Consider the following 18,317-nt stretch of genomic DNA (forward strand, 5'->3'; position numbering starts at 1 on the left):
CTGCTCTGCTCCCCACACTGATTTCTTGGTAGTTTAAGGTCCCCCTGTCTCTCTGCTTGCTTCTTTCTTTTATATCCCAAAAGAAACCTGCTCAAGACACAATCCAATCCCATAGATTGAGTCCTGCCTCATCAACACAATTGCCACTCATCCCCCCTCATTAACATCATAGAGGTAGGATTTACAACACATAGGAAAATCACAACAGATGACAAAATGGTAAACAATCACACAATACTGGGAATCATGGCCAAATTGATATACACATTTTTTGGGGACAGAATTCAATCTATGACATTCCACTCTTTGGCCCCCCAAAAATCACATCCTTGCAACATGCAAAACATATTCACCCCATCATGTCATAGCAAAAGTCTTAACTCCAAGTCCAAAATCCAAAATTCCTCTTCATCTATGAAATCTAGAATACAAGCTATGAGCTTCCAAGGGTACAATGGCAGAACAGGCACAAGCTATGCATTTCCATTACAAATGGGAGAAACTGGAGGGAAGAAGGGATAACAGGCACCAAGCAAGTCAGCAGAACATATTACATTAGCTCTCAAGGCTTTGAAAATAATCTTCTGTTCTCTGAGACAATTTACACAATAGCGCTGCCCTCCACACTCTAGGTATTGGCCACGCTCTCCAGATTCTGAGTGGAGGCCCCTCAGCCCTGAGCTTCAGCTCCACCTTCCAGGCCCACTGGGACAGCAACTCTGCTCCCCTGGCTTTAAGTGCACCGTTCTCCTGTCCATCTGAGTAGTGACTCCACCCTTAGAAACACCAGAGGCCATGGCTCCACCTTTTGGAACCCCAGAGGTCATGGCCTACCCTTTGAGACTGAGGCAGCTTGGCTTCCTGTGTTCCTTGTCTCTTCAGTTTCTACTTCCTGGTTCCTTGGCCTCTCAGCCCTTGGGCCTCATGCCCACATCTGCCCTGCTGGGGAAAGTATTCCAAAGCTCTGTAGCTCCACCGATAAGTGTCTGGAGGCATCCCTACTCCTCCAGGAAGCCTTCTGCACACAGACACTCAGCTCTCTCATTCTGTGGGTCAGCTCCAGCACTGTCTGGCACTGGTCTCCTGGTTCCGCTGCTGCTGGTCCTCTGTTGCAGCCAGTCCTCTGCTTCTGCTTCTCACCATCTGTGCCTTCTCTGGTGTTAACAGTTCTCCGCACTTCCTTCTGGGTCCTCTATCCATTCAGTTTCAAAACTGCATCCACATTTTAGGTATCTGTTAGAGCAGCACTCCACTCTCTGAGTTGATTCTGACTCATTGTGACCCTAAAGAACAGGGCAGAACTGCCTCATAGTTTCCAAGGCTGTAATCTTTACAGATGCAGACTGCCACATCTTCTCTCCCATAGAGCAGCTGGTGCGTTCAGACCACCGATCTTTCAGGTGCAGCTGAGTTCTTACCCACTGCACCCCTAGAGCTCCTTAACATAATGTCCCGGCAAAAAAAATCTCTCCCTTTCCCCCTGCCTCCCACCTCTGGTAACCATTAATAACAACATTCCGTTTATATTTGTCTGTTTCATATAAGTGAGATCATTCAGTATTTGTCCTTTTGCAACTGATTTATTTCATTCAGTGTAATGTTTTCAAGGTTCATCCTTGTCGTGGCATGCACCAGGACTTATTTTTCTTTACAGTTGCATAATATTCCATCATATGTACATACCACATTTTGTTTATCCATTCATCTGCTGATGGACATCTCGGTTGTTTCTATCTTTTGGCCACTGTGAAAAGTGCTGCAATGAATGTTGGTATACAGGTTTCTGTTTGCATTCCTGTCTTCACTCCTTCTGGGTATATACCTAAGATTGGGATTGCTGGGGCACACGGTAATTCTATGTTCAACTTTTTGAGGAACAGCCACACTGTTTTCCACAGTGGCTACACCATTTTACATCCCCACCAGCAATGGATGAGAGTTGCTGTTTCTCCACAACCTGGACAACACTTGCTTTCTATTTTTTTTTTTTGATCATTGCCATTCTAATGGGAGTGAGGCGGTATCTCATTGTGGTTTTGATTTTCAACTCCCTAAATATTTTAATGGTGAATGATGTTGGACATCTTTTTATGTACTTGTTGGCCATCTGAATATTCTCTTTGGTGAACTGTCTGTTCCAAGTCTTTTGCCATATTTGGACTGAGTTGTTTTGTCTTTTTGATGTTAAGTTGTAGGACTATGGGATTTAAAATTTAAAAAAAATTTTGGTGAAAGTATACACAGCCAAAGATACACCATTTCAACAGTTTCTACACATACAATTCTGTCACATTAGTTATGTTCTTTAAATTGTATTACCATTCTCACTATCCTCTTCCATGTTATTCCACCGCCATTATCTTAAACTCACTGCCCCCTAAGATTCCCATCCAACCTTCTGAGTTGCTGTTGTCAATTTGATCTCACATAGATAATTCTTTAGAAAAGAGCACAATGCTCACAGCAGACATACTTTACTAATAAAAAGAAGGCTTTTGTTGTTGTTGTTCAAACAAGACTTCAGTGGATAGTTTTAGTTTAAGGTTTGAAGTTTAAAAAGTCTGGATTCCATTGAGAATTTGAACTTCTGTTCCACATTCTCCCCCCAACCCCCAACACCTTTGATCAGGATTCTTCCATAGTCACTTTGATTAATACGTTCAGCAATGGTAGCCAGGCATGTATTCAATTTCTTCCTCCTATTCCTGACTCTTCTTCTACCTCTGTTCCTTCAGGTGAATGGAGACCAATTGTTGTATCTTGGATGGCCGCTTGCAATCTTTTTAAGATCCCAGTCACTACTCAATGAACTAGGAGGTAGAACAGAAGTACCAAGAAACAATATTAGGCTCATTGACTGGGATAGACTATAGGATTTTTGTTTGACCTTATACATCTTCTGTATTTTATTTCTTCCATCTCCCAAATCTCAGTTGTCCATGACAACAACATAATCCATCATTTGCTTTATCCAATAAGATACACACAACAGTCTCAGAATAACAATACCAACACTAACACCAATAATATCATTACTACACGTTAAGACTTTTTGTGATGTCAGTTTTGTCCTTACAGTATACACAGCGAAGTTACTGTGTTTTAGCATCACTTGGAATAGTTTCTCTTTGTAATGTTATGCCACCAATGGGATACATAATTGGGTTCATTTTTTAAATTTATTTTACTTTGGAGTTTTAGGGATTGCTTTTTTTTTTTCTATTTAATTTGTGCCATAATTATGCAAAATACTTACATGGCTCTGTTTAGTAGTAGTGTATCTAAATAAATGGGTGTGAAACAACTATATTAGAAATAATGAGAATGCTGACACAATGTGAAGAATGTAACCAATGTCACCAAACAACACGTGTAGAAATTGTTAAATAAGACCATATTTTGATGTGTATATTTTCACCAAAAATTAAATTAAAAAAAATATTTTCCAAAGACAAAACTACCAAAAAGATATTCAAAGCTGCTTAGCATCTATCTGTGTCCTTTCTAATCTATTCTCTCCCTCCCCTAAATATTTCACTGTTCTCAGTTAATTTTTAAATTTAGAAATTTATTAACTTATTAAAGCTGCATTAACCGTGTTAACAAAATGCAATAATATTACTTTGTGATGAAATAAAAAGAAGACTTGATTACAGAACTTTAATTTTCTAATTACAGTGCACATGCACTGTGTCGTTTAGCCCATTCTTGTAATTTCAGATCCTCTGTATGTTCATAGGAAACCCTGGTTAAGAGCCACGGCTGCTAACCAAAAGGTCCTCAGTTCAAATCCACTAGGCACTCCTTGGAAACCCTACGGGGGCAGTTCTACTCTGTCCTACAGGGTCGCTATGAGTCAGAATCAACCTGATGGCAATGGGTCTGGTTTGGTTTTGGTCTGTTCATATCACTGTAGGGAAGAAACTTAATTTGAGAAATGTACTCACGAAGTTAAATAATTTAAAGACACAGCAGATATAAACAGCTCTGATATGTTGGGAAAGAGAATTTCAGAATTTTTCTTACATTTTGTTTGAAAAGAAATACCTTAAGTTTTTGCTGAAGGTGTTTTACTTCCATTTGCAGAGCCTTTGTAGCTGTCTGGGCTGCCAGCGTCTTCCGGTTCTCAACAGCCAACTGCCGATTAAAGGCTTTCTTGTTCAACCTCAGTTGTTTTTCTAAGCTCTGAAAACAGTATATATTTCAACTCTTCTGTAACCAGCGTAGTATTATTAAACACTTCACTTATAATGGAAATAACTACATGTATGAAAAGTGCAAAATTTCAATCCAATTTTAGTGTATGGCTTAATGTACAGGGAACATATATTTGAATTAAGTATAACCAAGAAAAAAAATCCTGGATCCCAACTCAAGGGAATAAATATCATGTTTTGAGTCCAAGGGTTCTTACATATTTTGAAATTTGATAATTTTTGAACAAATCTTGAAAATGAAAAAATATAATTCAACGTCCTATTTTAAAAATGAAATATTCTAACTATTAACTTTGCATAGCATACTCCTTAGAAACCTTTCAAGCCTCTCAGTAAAGGGCCGTCTCAGCATCAGCGCGAGGATCCCAGGCAAGCAAAGCTGAGAGTTGTCACTGGGACCCACACCACCCCTCCGCATGGTGAATTCTATAACTGCTCCATAACCCTGTTACTCAGGACTCTCCATATTCACCTTCTCATTGGAATGCTGTAACAGAAAACATTTTGATCTGGACTTCGACGGAAGGTTTGGCCAAAAGAACTTTTTATACAGAGTTTTCCCCATTATAACATTCATACTTTTTTCATTAAAGGAAAGTGGAAAATACAGAAAAACTAAAAAGATAAAAAATCCCAGAAAATTCAAGCCTCGAGTTGCAATATCAAAGGATTCTATGGGCAAAAACTGAATGATGCAGAAAGCATCAAAAGAAGAAGGAAAGAGTACACAGATTCAGTGTACCAAAAAGAACTGGTCAATAGTCAACCATTTCAGGAGGTAAAATATACGATCAAGAACCACTGGCACTGAAGAAATACAAGCCATGATGAAGGCACTGACAAAAATCAAGGGTCCTGGAACTGATGGAATACTAACTGAGATGTTTCAACAAACAGATACATCACTGGAAACACTTGTCTACGCCAAGAAATTTGGAAGACAGCTACCTCGTCAACCAGCTGGAAGAGATCCATATTCGTGCCCATTCCAAAGAAAGGAAATCAAAAAGAATGTAGAAATTACTGAACAATATCATTAATATTACAAACTGGCAAAATTTTCCTTAAGATAATTCAAAAATGACTACAGCCATACATTGGCAGGGAACTGCCAGAAATTCAGACCAGATTCAGAAGAGGACATGGAACAAAGGATATCATTGCTGATGTCAGATGGATCTTGGCTGAAAGCAGAGAATACCAGAAAGATGTTTACTGGTGTTTTATCAACTACGTGAAGGCACTTGACTGTGTAGGTCAAATAAATTCTAGGTAACACTTCAAAGAATGGGAATCCCAGTACTCTTTTTTTTTTTTTTTTATGCTTTAAGTGAAAGTTTACAAATCAAGTCAGTCTCTCACACAAAAACTTATATACATCTTGCTACATATTCCCAATTGCTCTCCCCCTAATAAGACAGCCTGCTCCCTCCCTCCACTCTTTCTTTTTGTGTCCATTCTGCCAGGTTCTAACCTCCCCTACCCTCTCATCTCCCCTCCAGGGAGGAAATGCCAACATAGTCTCAAGTGTACACCTGATCCAAGAAGCTCACTCCTCACCAGCATCCCTGTCCAACCTGTTGTCCAGTCCAATCCCTGTCTGAAGAGTTGGCTTTGGGAATGGTTTCTGTCCTGGGCCAACAGAAGGTCTGGGGGCCATGACCACCAGGGTCCTTCTAGTCTCAGTCAGCCCATTAAGTCTGGTATTTTTATGAGAATTTGGGGTCTACATCCCACTGCTGTCCTGCTCCCTCAAGGGTTCTCTTCTGCTCCCTCAGGGGTTCAAATTCCAATACTCTTAACTGTGCTCATGAAGAACCTGTACATGGATCAAAAGACAGTCGTTTGAACAGAACAAGGGGATACTGTGTGGTTTAAAATTGGAAAAGGTGTGTGGCAGAGTTGTATTCTTTCACCTTACTTATTCAATCTACATGCTGAACAAATCTGAGAAGCTGGGCTATATGAAGACTGCACCATCAGAACTGGAGGAAGACTCATTAACAATCTGTTATGCAGATGACACAACCTTGCTTGCCAAAGGTGAAGATGACTTGAAGCACTTACTGATGAAAGTCAAAGGCTATAGCCTTCAACATAGATTACACCCGAACATAAAGAAAACAGAAATCCTTACAACCAGACCAATGAACATCACGATAAATGGCAAAGAAATAGAAGTTGTCAAGATTTCATTCTTCTTGGGTCAATAGTCAATGCCCATGGAAGCAGCAATCAAGAAATCAAATGACATATTGCATTGGGTAAATCTACTGCAAAAGATCTCTTTAAAGCAAATATGTCACTTTGATGACTAAGGTGCACCGGACCCAAGCCACGGTATTTTCAATTGCCTCATATGCATGTGAAAGCTGGAGAATGAAAAAGGAAGACTGAAGAAGAATTGACACATTTGAATTACGGTGTTGAAGAATATTGACTACACCATGGACTGCCAGAAGAACAAAGACATCTGTCTTGAAGGAAGTACTGCCAGAATGCTCCTTAGAAGTGAGGATGGCAAGACTCTGTCTCACTTCCTTTGGACATGTTATCTGAAGGACCAATCACTGGAGAAAGACATCACAGTTGGTAGAGGGTCAACAAAAAAGAGAGAGACCCTCAGTGAGATGGATTGACACGGTGGCTGCAACAATGGGCTCAAACATACAAGGACTGTAAGGATTGTGCAGGACCAGGCAATGTTTCACTCTGTTATGAATAAGGTCACTGTGAGTTGGAGCTGACTGAACAACAACAAGAAAACCTACATGTTTTGGCCCATGAAAAACTTGTCCCCTACCACATGTCCTACAACCAAATAGCAATTTCCCATACTACCAAGCCCAAGCCTTGCGATAGCCAAGAAAATGGTTAGTTCCTGAATTCTTTTTGGTTTTGTCTCATCTGTCAAGATGAGACAAAATACATTTACTTTTACATGAAAGACATATCCTAAGATGGATCCGATAATCACCTAAAAGGCCAGTAATATAACTTTGGTAAACTATTTACCAAATAGGATGGAAAGAAAATGAAGTTGCTCGTTAATTTCTGTAGCTGACATATCCATTCTATGTGAGAAAATTCTCTTTGACGATAGAGGAAATTTTACTAACAGAAGAAATAACTGGTATTAAAAGGGAGATGAAATTATTTCCTTGTTACTTCAAGATCACAGAAAATACTTGCCTCTCACCATCAAGATTAGGAATTAACAGTAAATAAATTCCATTTATGTTTATTTCTATAGAGACCTATTTTAATGTAGGATAGGTGGGAGAAGTCTCAATGTGATCAGCGCGTTTTCCCAAATCACCGCTTGTAATATAATCTCCAAGCTATTGACACCCATGCACCACTGAAGAAAAGCAATCCATTTATCTCTTCAATTCTTTTAACTCATTTTCCCTCCCTTTTCCCAAGGACATTAGCTGGGAAAAATTCCTATACCTAAAATACTAAACACGCTTGTATTGTAATGATCAGCCCAACTGATGAGGAAGAAAAAAGGGAAAAGGACTAAACAGGTACCCTGATTAGGTTTTTAGGGAAGTAGTCTTTCAATAAACAATCTGAAGCAGAGAGGTGATTTCTAAGAGGGCTTTTGCACAACACAATGCAACCTTTTTAGCCCATGAAAAAAACTCCCCTGACATTGGTAGCCTTCCAGTTTAGAGACTGATTATTTCCGGGTAAAAAAAAAAAAAAATTTGCCAAAGGTGAAGATTTTTTTTTTTTTTTTTAACTTAGCCTAGCCCCAGAATGAGCTCCTGATCGCTAACATTTTCAGTTCAGAGCCTTTTTCTTTCTCTCCTTCAACTCCCTCCTGCCTCCCCTAACATAATTATTTAGTACTGCCTGCAGGCCCTGGTGGCATAGTGGTGAAGAGCTATGGCTGCTAACCAAAAGGTTGGCAGTTCAAATCTACCAGGCGCTCCTTGGAAACTCTATGGGGCAGCTCTACTCTGTCCTATAGGGTCCGACTATGAGTGGGAACTGACTCGACGGCAGTGGGTTTGGTTTGGTTGGGCAGGCAAAGCCATTTGTAATGCTTCATTAGGGTGGGGCAAGCAGGATTCCTGCGCACCCTCTCTCTGCATTACTCTTGACACCTTAAATTTCCGAAGCCTCTGAAATACAGACCTGTATTCTTCTGTCATTTGCCTCCAATTTGGTTGTGAGGACTGACAATTTTTGAGTAAGTTCTTCCCTCTCTGCCAGATTTTTATCTTCGGAAAGCCTCTGCAGCATCTGTAGAGCATCCTTGGTCTTCAATAACTCGCTGTCGGCTTCCCTAAGTTTCCTAGACACAGTTCTTTCCTTTTCCTGGGATTTCCTAAGTAGCTGCCTTAGACTTTTTACTTCATTTTTATGTTTAATCATAATTTGAGGAAGATTATTTTGTGAGTTCTCGTATTTTCCTATAGCTTTCAAGTGCCTGAACTGAAGTTGTTTCAAAAACTGGTTTTCTATGACGGTGGCTTCCAATTTACGATGTATGTCAGCTAAATCATTTTTTAGCTCTTTAATCTTACAAAGCCTTGCAGACATTATGCGATGAGCCATAGCATCTCTCCTTTGGGCAATTGCATTGGTTTGAGCATTAAAAAATGATGCCTTCCAAATGTGCTTTTTTTCAGCTGTGATTTCCTTAGGGCCTGTGTAAACAGATAATCCAATTTGTTACTCGTAATATATAGAGACATGCAGGTATAAAAGCATACGTTTAATTCCCCCACCCCCACGCACACATATGCATACACATACAAACATCAGTGTCACTAGGAGAAAGAACACTTTAGGCTTGGTACTTCATATACAGTATATAAAAAAAAAATACAGTATAGGTATCCTTATTTAACACAGTTCTTTAAAATCAAGAAAAACCCAAACCCGTTGCTGTTGAGTCAATTCTGACTCACGGTGACCCTAAAGGACAGAGTAGAACTGCCCTATAGGGTTTCCAAGGAGCGCCTGGTGGATTCGAACTGCCAACCTTCTAGGTTAGCAGCCGCAGCTCTTAGCCAGTAAGCCACCAGGGCTTCCCCATTCTTTAAAGGCAGTAGTACTTCCATTACAGCTGGAGATTTTAGGTCATTCATCCAAGTTCACATAGCCATGAAGCAGCACAGAATGGTTTGAAAATCAGGTCTTTTCTGACTTTACATTTCTACTATAAAAGCTACAATAACCATAATAATAGCTAACATTTACTAAGTGCTTACCACATGTCAGGCACTGACCTAAATGCTTTACATAGATTATCCGATGTGTTCCCTCCAAAATGTTATAAGACAGAGTCCAAGGTGAAAATCTCATATACTCAAAATGACCCTTAAAAAGCTGTTAAACTGCTTATACAGCATACAGGTATCCCATCTTTAAATAAATCCTCAGCAAATTTTTCCTCCATTGCTTTGGCTAGCACTCAGTGAAGCAGTTGGCATGTGTTTAGGGGTCTACTGTAAAAAAAGATACCTAAGCAATATTACACTCAGCACCAAACACCCAGAATTGAAATCAACTACGTGAAATATATATGAAGCATCACTGTACTATCATCTCATTTCAAAGATGAACAAACTGATGCTAAGAGATGTCACTCGTCTATGGGCACACAGCTAGTAAGTGGTAAGACAGAACCCGGGTCTGTGTGCCTATGCTACTGCCCCATATGTGTGTGCATCCGTATGATAGACAGATACGGGTGTGTGTGCACACGTGTACATACTAGTATATGTATATTCTTGAGAAAGAGAGATTGAAACTGAATTCTAAAAAAAAAAAAAAAAAAAAAATCTGGTCCTTATCCTAGAGAGAGAAGGGCACTTAGTGTGCATTGTAACCTGAGTCCTAATCTTAACTTGCTGGCCCAATTGTAGACTACCACTGGACACATGGGCTAACATGTCTGGTATATTGTTGTTAGTTGCCATCAAGTTGGTTCTGACTCATGGTGACCCCATGTGTGCAGAGTACAACTATTCCATAGGGTTTTCAAGGGTGTGAGCTTTTGGAAGCTGATGGCCAGCCTGTCTTCCACAGTGCCTCTGGGTGGGTTTGAACTGTCAACATTTCAGCTAGTAGTTGAGAATTTAACCGTTTGTGCCACTCCTGATATTTGGCATAGGTGGTGGGAAAGGTAATTCTGCCTGTGGTGAAAATGATGAGTCAGTCAAAACATAAGGTGTTTTCTGGGGATAAGGCATTTGAACCTTGACTATGACAGACCACATGGATTTTACACAATCATGATATCAGCATCATATTAATAACTGATGAATTGCCTTCACCACTGTGCCTTCAAGGTATTCATTTTCCCATTGGGAATAACAATTTTCTGGGAGCCACAGTTGAATATCTGAGTATTTTAGAACAGACTTCGAGCACAATAAAAATTTGGAAGCAGAGCAGGTCAGCCTCTGGAAGGAACCGTTACTAGAATGCTAGTGAAGAGACGGTCTGGAGTTATGTTGAGGGCAGACACTTTACTAATTAGGGAACTGGCTGGGGGAGCCCTAGACCGAGGCAATGTGGATCAGGCTGGTTTAAAACAGGAGTGGGCAGGGGCCATCATGTTCTGTACCATGTCCAGCATGACTGAACTTGACCCCCAACTTATAATGTCTTCCAACTTGTAGGTGGCCTGACCCTGGAGGATTGAGGTATTTCTCTGAGAGCTAGAAGGATGAGGAGTGGTGGGCTTTATGGGCAGTGGAGTCTTAAGGAAGTGACAGGAAGCCAAGTCAGCACGAGAGGGTGCCTGAGAACTAAACGCCATGGCCTGGGAGCACTGGTCAAGGGCCCGGGCGTTAAGATGTACACAGAAGGTATGGACGCTTTGAAAAAAGGAGGCTCGGATGGACTTGGACAAAGAACAGGTAGGTAATAAGTGTGAAGGAGTGAAGATCAGAGGCCTTTCCTCAAATGTTTTTTTGTCTGTGTAAGGCTCCCAATAAAAAAAAAAAAGACATGCCTGAGACTGAACTTCTTGTCAACCCTAATGGCTGGGTCAGTGGGAGGGACTGCACCTGATTTGATTCAGAAATGTAAATATACCACTTGCATCTGAGTGGTATAGAACAACTTTATACTAGAATATAATGCATACTTAAATAACTATAAAGTTATGAAAAGCTGCAATAATAAGGGTAAACCTTAATGATTTTACATCATATTATCCTATGCCACACATAGTAACGATGGTATAATTTACAATTTCTAACGTATTTCACACAATAAGGCAGATCTAGCTTAACGATTAAACAAATTAGAGTACTTAATTTTTAAACCACTGAGCCAAAACACTCACTAAAATTAACTTGGCTTAATTCACCGAAAACATATATGTTTAAGCCCATTGTTACCCAAAAGGGCACGTTTCATATTACTTATAATGAGACATGCCTTTCTGAACAGTCCTGAGAATGTCTCCGCACTCACCACTTCACCAGCAAACTTACCCAGCCCCAAGCCCCTGTCTTCCTTGCTGCTGGCGCATTTCTCCAGATTCATCCTGTCCCCCACTCCTCCTTTTTAAAGCTCAGTTGTCCTCCTATCACACTTCCCTTTCCATGCTGTTTCCTTCCCCTCTCGTCCCTGGCCTCATCCTAGCTCCTTCTCCTGGTCATTTCCCTTTTGGTCTCACCGTCTGTCCCATCCGCTCCTGCATTCCTCATGCCTGGCTCTGCTCCTTATCCTGACCCACCTTCTCACTTGTTCTTACTGGTTCTGCCCTTTACCAGGGTCTTTGCTTTCTCTTGGGGTCTTTTTTTTTGGGGGGGGGTCTACACTGTATTTCACCTTAAAAGAGATAGAACCACTTCCTCCAAAGACCAGAGTAAAGAAGAAGTGCCAAGGAAGGGCCTTTCCTCTTTCTGTTCTCCCTAGTCTCTGTTAGTCTGTGGGGGATTATGTCTCTTGAATACTACTTTAGGTCTTCCACGTATATCTGCATACCCGACTGAAGACAACAGGGATACTCAAAGGGCAAAAGTTGGCACAAGCAACTGAGTGCAGTAAAAGAACTTTATTTGGTATATTAATTTTTTGAGTAACTATCACATCTACCAATTAATTGTTTTGGTATTATACTGACCACAACAAACAAAAAAACACACACATGTATCAAGGAAGCAATATTCTAATTAACAGGATATATACTTGAAAGAGTTCTGAAAGTACGTTTTCTACGAAAAAAGGAAATAAACAATTTCTGAACATCAAATTATAGAAAATACATTGCTTCCTCTTCAAATTGATTTAAGAAAATCTTCAATATTTGACCAAAGCAACAATCGTATCAAATTGAAGTCCAAGGATTGTCATTTGATCCTCATAAACTTTCTCTATAAATTTTTTCTGCCATAACATTTGCATTCATGTATTTGCTAAAATGGGAATTAACGATAATCTCTGCTGTTACTATTTCTTAGTGAATTCTTTGTCTATATTGATTGTTCCTAATCTAGTGTTCCTAGCCCTTGAGGGCCAGAGATCTCCTTTCAATAAATCAAAAAGTTTAAGACTATTGAATATTCACTTGAAAAGGGACAGCACTGCCTAACACGAAGAAGTCTCTTTGCTTTGGGCTAGAACTACATTGCCCCAGGGTGGAACACATTACTTACCACTTAAATTTCTTTAGCAAACACACAACATGAGCTGTATGGGGGCAGAATAATAAAAAATGAACTAAGGAAGTAATTGATCATTCTGTGACAAAGCCTGGTGTTGCAATGGATGGCTTATCATACAAAGATCCTCATAAACATATAAAATTTAAGTTAAACATGAATCCATAATTTATTTAAAATAATCTCAGTATATTAATACACAAAAGAACAGCTAAATAAACATAAACCTTTCGCTCTTTCAGATAATAGAATTTAGGATCTAGTCTGATGTGAAGTGACTGAATTAATTAGGCAGCCCCCTGGACAATGGGTTGGAGAGGGATGCTGGTGAGGAGTGAGCTTCTTGGATCAGGTGGACACTTGAGACTGTGTTGGCATCTCCTGCCTGGAGCGGAGATGAGAAGGTGGAGGGGGTTAGAAGCTGGCGAAAAGGACACGAAAAGAGAGTCGAGGGAGACAGTGGGTTGTCTCATTAGGGGGAGAGTAATTGGGAGTGTGTCGCAAGGTGTATGTGGGTTTTTGTGTGAGAGACTGAGTTGATTTGTAAACTTTCACTTAAAGCACAATAAAAATTATATATAAGAAAAGAATGTTTACAATAATTTAGGCAGCCCCCAAATTCTGAACAGGTATCTTGCATAAACCACTCAATAAATATTTGTAGAATAAATAAATGAGGAATTGATTTTAAAAAAGTTAAATGATAAGTTATTTAGAACTAAAGATGCAGGTTGTTGAAATAGTTTTACAAATGCTAATTGGCTTCTCACACAGTTCCACAATAGCCTATAATCAATACAAAATATAGTATATAGATCCACGATCCCTTGTGAAAACCCCTAGGGTCCAGGTTGTTTTAGAATTTTGGGGGGTTTTATTTTTTAGGATGCATATATGGTATTTTACATAGTACCTCCAATAGGGTCCAGGGCAGCACCCTTTAATCAGACAATAGTTTTGTAGTGAAATATATGACTATTCACACTAAGCAAAACACATAAAGATCAGTTTCATGTCAGTTCAAGGAAGGTTTTAGTACCAAATATAAGAAAAATGTTGAGTTTTCAGAGCTTCATAAATTTCAAACGTAGATGAGGGATTGTATAATAGAACCTAGCCGTGATGCTGTTCTGTTGTGATAATTTCTTCCAAATGCCACAAACAGACTTCTCCAGACAGAGTCTCACCATGAGAGGAGGGCCTGGACTTTTCACCTTTTGCCCTAGGCATCACCAAGTGGGTATAGAACTCTCACCTGTCTAAAAAAGGGTTTTTTTTTTTTTTTAAAAAAAAAACCTTTTGAGAATCTGAAGAAAGCTATGGGTCCCCTCCCTAGAAAAGTTCACAAACACACATACACACAGAAAATGCATAGAATTTCATGAGGTTCATAGATATGGGTCTTAGATTCTGATTCCTGCTTTATAGCTAGGAAGAAGGGGAACTGATGTTTCCAGGTGTACCCGGAAGTGGCCCTGAGGGTCCTGGACACATCTGGTAACAGTAGGCTGTGGGTGAAAGATATGGTGCAAGTGTGACAGTGGTAGATGTGCCTGACTGAGGGCAGGTCTGATGATCAAAGTAGAAAAGCGTTCCTGCCTAGGGCAGCTACTTACACAGAGGAATATTTACAAGGCCAGGACTGCAGGGAGGTAAAGGAAGCGAGGCTAATTCCAAAGTGGAGAGTTAGAGGAGTTGAAAAGTTAGTACTTTTAAGACACACAAGGAAACATTAACAGCCTTTTGAACTGAGGGAAAAAAAAAAAAAAAACCAAACTCACTGCCGTTGAGTCGATTCGGACTCATAGTGACCCTATAGGACAGAGCAGAACTGCCCCATAGAGCTTCCAAGGAGCGCCTGGCAGTTTCAAACTGCTGACCTTTTGGTTAGCAGCCGTAGCACTTAACCACTACGCCAAATGACTGCCTTTGCTAGTATGCCTCACCAGACTTGGTGACCATCCTCTTGGGCTGCTGAGATAGGTTTTTGCATTTTGCTGGTGCTTCAAACATGGGTTCTTCAGTTGAGATGACAGGCAAGAAGCCAGTGAAATCCAGGTACTGTGGTACTCCGTAACAAGTCCACCTGTTAACTGAAAACAGAACTGACCTCACTGGTGGGCTCCAGGAGGGTAAGCTCTGCAAGGGGGCTTCACATTTTAAGCCTAATTTTCTTCTGTTATTTGGAATTTCCCCATTTTCTAATTCTTTCTATGAAAGTTGACCTATAATACGTATTTACAATATCAAAAACAATAAAACTGAGTATGGACCATTTCAAATACTACTGCATTAAATCATAATGTCACAATAACCGGAAATTTGGTTTTGGTTGGGACACTGTGCTTTTTACCTTTAGGTTGGGAGAATCTAGAAGCACACTTTTTCTTCTCCTTTTTCTTTTCTTTTCCCACAGGCTGCTCTAAATAATTCCTATTAACATTTATTTCTGAACATTCCGAGATAAAGTCTTCGGAGTAATCGCAGCGACAGCTTCCACAGGAGCACTGGGATCGACTATAATCGACACTCTTCTCGGCAGTGTGACTGCTCCTGGGAAAGTCACCCAGGCCGAGGAGGCTCCTCTCGCCTTCTGCAGACTTCCTACTGTCTTCTAACCCCACACTGGGGAAACACTCATCGAGATTTGTTTTCGTTGTATCCGCCAAAGACATAGTGAACAACCTAATTGAAAAAAGGTATTTTAAAATGCATAGATACTGACATTGAAATGGACCTGTGCTTCATTCTATTTTCTATTAGTAGATAATTAGGAATGTTCTTTTGAAGTATTTCCTGAAAAAAGTTCCGTGTGCTTTTTGTATTATTTCTACAGCAAATATAAGACCCCTGAGAACAAATTTTGGTGAGGTAATATCTACAGGTAATATAAAAGAAAGGTTTAGCAGATAACAATAGTGACGATTTATGAATAGGTAAATTACGTTCTCATTCTTTAGCCTGGTTATTTGTTGGGATTTTTAAAATTTGCTTAGAACTGAAAGAAATGACAGAACTTGGTAAGCCTGGGATGAAATGCTAACACCTGTGAAACTCTGACATGTTTGCGAATATGCGCAGACTTTCATTTATTAATGACGAAATCACATACTTTTGAGATTAAACATCTAGAAGAGAATTCATATACTAGTTTTTCTAGAGCTATTATTCATTATAAAATTAAGATTAATCAGTGAGTGCCAGTGATGTAAACTTGATCTGCTGATTATAAGGTTCTTTACATTTTAATTCAGGAAATGTGCATGCCTTTCTATGATGTGTTTAGACTATTATAACATAAATATAATTTCCCTGATTACATACTACACAGTAACAGAAGAAGCAATTCAGAAATTTTAGGCTGACTGGCATGGAAAACTCATCCAGGGATTAGGACTTTTTTGAAGAAAATTCACCAAATGCAAAATTTGCATTTGTTTAATAAAGAACTGACATATTTTAGGTTACATTAAAAAAAAAACTTTTATAAATCATGGATTTGAAAGAATTAAGTTTCTCTGCAGTGGTTCTAGTTATTATAGGTTTAATTATTCAATGTGAAAAATCAAATTCTTATTTGGGAACTAAAAGTATAGTTAAAATAGTCTTCAAAGAACTGCATTTAAAAGCAAAAATGAAAGTTGATCCTAATATCTCAGGACGGGCATAAAATGCCACCTAGTGGAAGGTCCTTGTAACCACGGGCCGTGACTGAAAAACTATTTAAGGACCTACACAGAGTCACACTTTGACAGGCTGCACTTCATTCTAACGAAGTACAACTTAAACACAACAGTGCTTTACTATTTCATTAAATTTTTATTTAAAAATTTTATTAAATATTTATTTAAGTCAAGAATTTGCATGAATTTCAATGAATTACTCCCAAAAGTAACTTTGACAGGTTGCTTTATGGTTTTATCCAAACTCCCAGCTTGTTGCTCCTAGACCCTTGTTTAACGTTTAGTGAAAAAAAACCTATTTTACCTCTACTGTTTCACTTTTAAACGATTGTCTTGGTGTTGGAAATAGATAGTAATATGAAAGTACTGACTGAACTGAATAACCTGTGTGACAAACAAGGCTAGATGCCAGATTCTCTCCTGTCGGTTTCACAGAACCTCTCCTGTCTGTGCCCCAACAGGTCTGCAATACTACAGCCACTCGATCATCCTGATCTAAGGACCGCCTTCTGGGAGGCTGACAGCCCACAGTTAAATACACAGTCCCTAAGAATCCAAAAGTTTCACGTGGAAGTTACCTTCCAGAAGCTCCAAGACAGCTACTAGAAACAGCCCTTCACATAGCCCTTCCGATGTACACAAACTCCTGATAAGCCTTCTTAGTAGTCTAAAGTGGGAATTTTAAACACACGGAATGGGAAGCCAAATACAAGAAGGATCCCAAATGCACCCTCTCAATAAAACTCGCTCTAGTTAAAAGCCGACGGTTCTGCATTTCTCTGTAACGATACTGGGTTAAGGCGCAATGACAGCACTGAAATCTCTATTTTATATCAGCCTACCTCGGATCGAAACAAACGAATCCATCTCCCGGGGTCTTTACAAGGATTTTTTTTTTCATTTAATATTCTTAATTCTCCCGTCAAAGCAAAAGAGAAATTAGCTCTATCAGATCCTTTCCACCAGGAACCTAATTCCACTCTCTGTGCTGTTGCTGGGTGCCATGGAGTCGACTCCAAGTCACAGCAAGCCCCTGTAACAGGGCGGAGCTGCCCCACAGGCTTTTCTTGGCTGTAATCTTTGTAGAAGCAGATCGACAGCTCTTTCTCCAGTGCAGCCACTGGGTGGCCTCAAACCGCCAACCTATCGCTGAGCAGCCAAGTGCTCAACTTTTGCACCACCAGGGCTCCTTCACTCTTTCTACTCAGGGTTTTTTTTTTTTTCCCCTAAATCAGTTCTGCCTCTCCCTAACTCTCTAGACTTCTCATTTTCTGATAAAATGCATTAGGCAGTTCATAATCTTCCACACCAAGGAATCTTAGACCGAATGATCTTATTAGTGATATTACTGTCATATGTAATTAATATTTAACTAGTGCTTTTACTCCCCACAAACCGCCTTCACATCATCTAATCGTAGCAACCGGAATGTCCCTTAGAAGTGAGGATGGTGAAACTTCGACTTGCTCAATTTGGGCACATCGTCAGGAAAGACCAATTACTAGAAAAGGACACCCTGTTTGGTAAAGTAGAGGGTCAGTGAAAATGAGGGAAACCCTCAACGACATGGACCGACAGAACAGCCACAGCAATGGACTCAAACCTACCAGCAATCACGAAGATGGTGCAGGACCGGGCCACATTTCACTCTGTCACACCAAGATCGCCATGAGTCAGAGCCAACTCCACGGCAGCTGACAAGAACTACAGCCCTAGCAGCAGAAAGGAAACAGGCTCTGACCTCAGGTAAGCAATTTTAAGTTCGGTGCTTTTTTAAC

At 39.9% G+C, this 18,317-nt stretch overlaps 1 protein-coding gene and 1 long non-coding RNA gene across 2 annotated transcripts in view; one reads left to right on the top strand and one right to left on the bottom strand.

Moving 5' to 3' along the window:
- LCA5L (lebercilin LCA5 like) overlaps positions 1-16,560 on the bottom strand; it is a 38,499-nt gene extending 21,939 nt beyond the window's left edge. The window contains exons 1-3 of the mRNA XM_003419023.4: positions 15,210-16,560; positions 8,364-8,878; positions 4,048-4,185 (exon numbers count right to left, since the gene is read on the bottom strand). Coding sequence (XP_003419071.1) covers positions 4,048-4,185; positions 8,364-8,878; positions 15,210-15,531 — 975 coding nt within the window. The 5' untranslated portion in view covers positions 15,532-16,560. The remainder of the gene's footprint in view (positions 1-4,047; positions 4,186-8,363; positions 8,879-15,209) is intronic.
- On the top strand, positions 10,694-17,388 carry LOC135230394 (uncharacterized). The gene is made up of 3 exons (XR_010321065.1): positions 10,694-11,101; positions 15,273-15,555; positions 17,001-17,388. It is a non-coding gene; the product is annotated as an uncharacterized LOC135230394 (long non-coding RNA).
- Positions 17,389-18,317: the final 929 nt, after the last annotated feature.

Source organism: Loxodonta africana, chromosome 2 (genome assembly GCF_030014295.1).
Source record: "Loxodonta africana isolate mLoxAfr1 chromosome 2, mLoxAfr1.hap2, whole genome shotgun sequence".
In the NCBI taxonomy this organism is placed as follows: domain Eukaryota; kingdom Metazoa; phylum Chordata; class Mammalia; order Proboscidea; family Elephantidae; genus Loxodonta; species Loxodonta africana.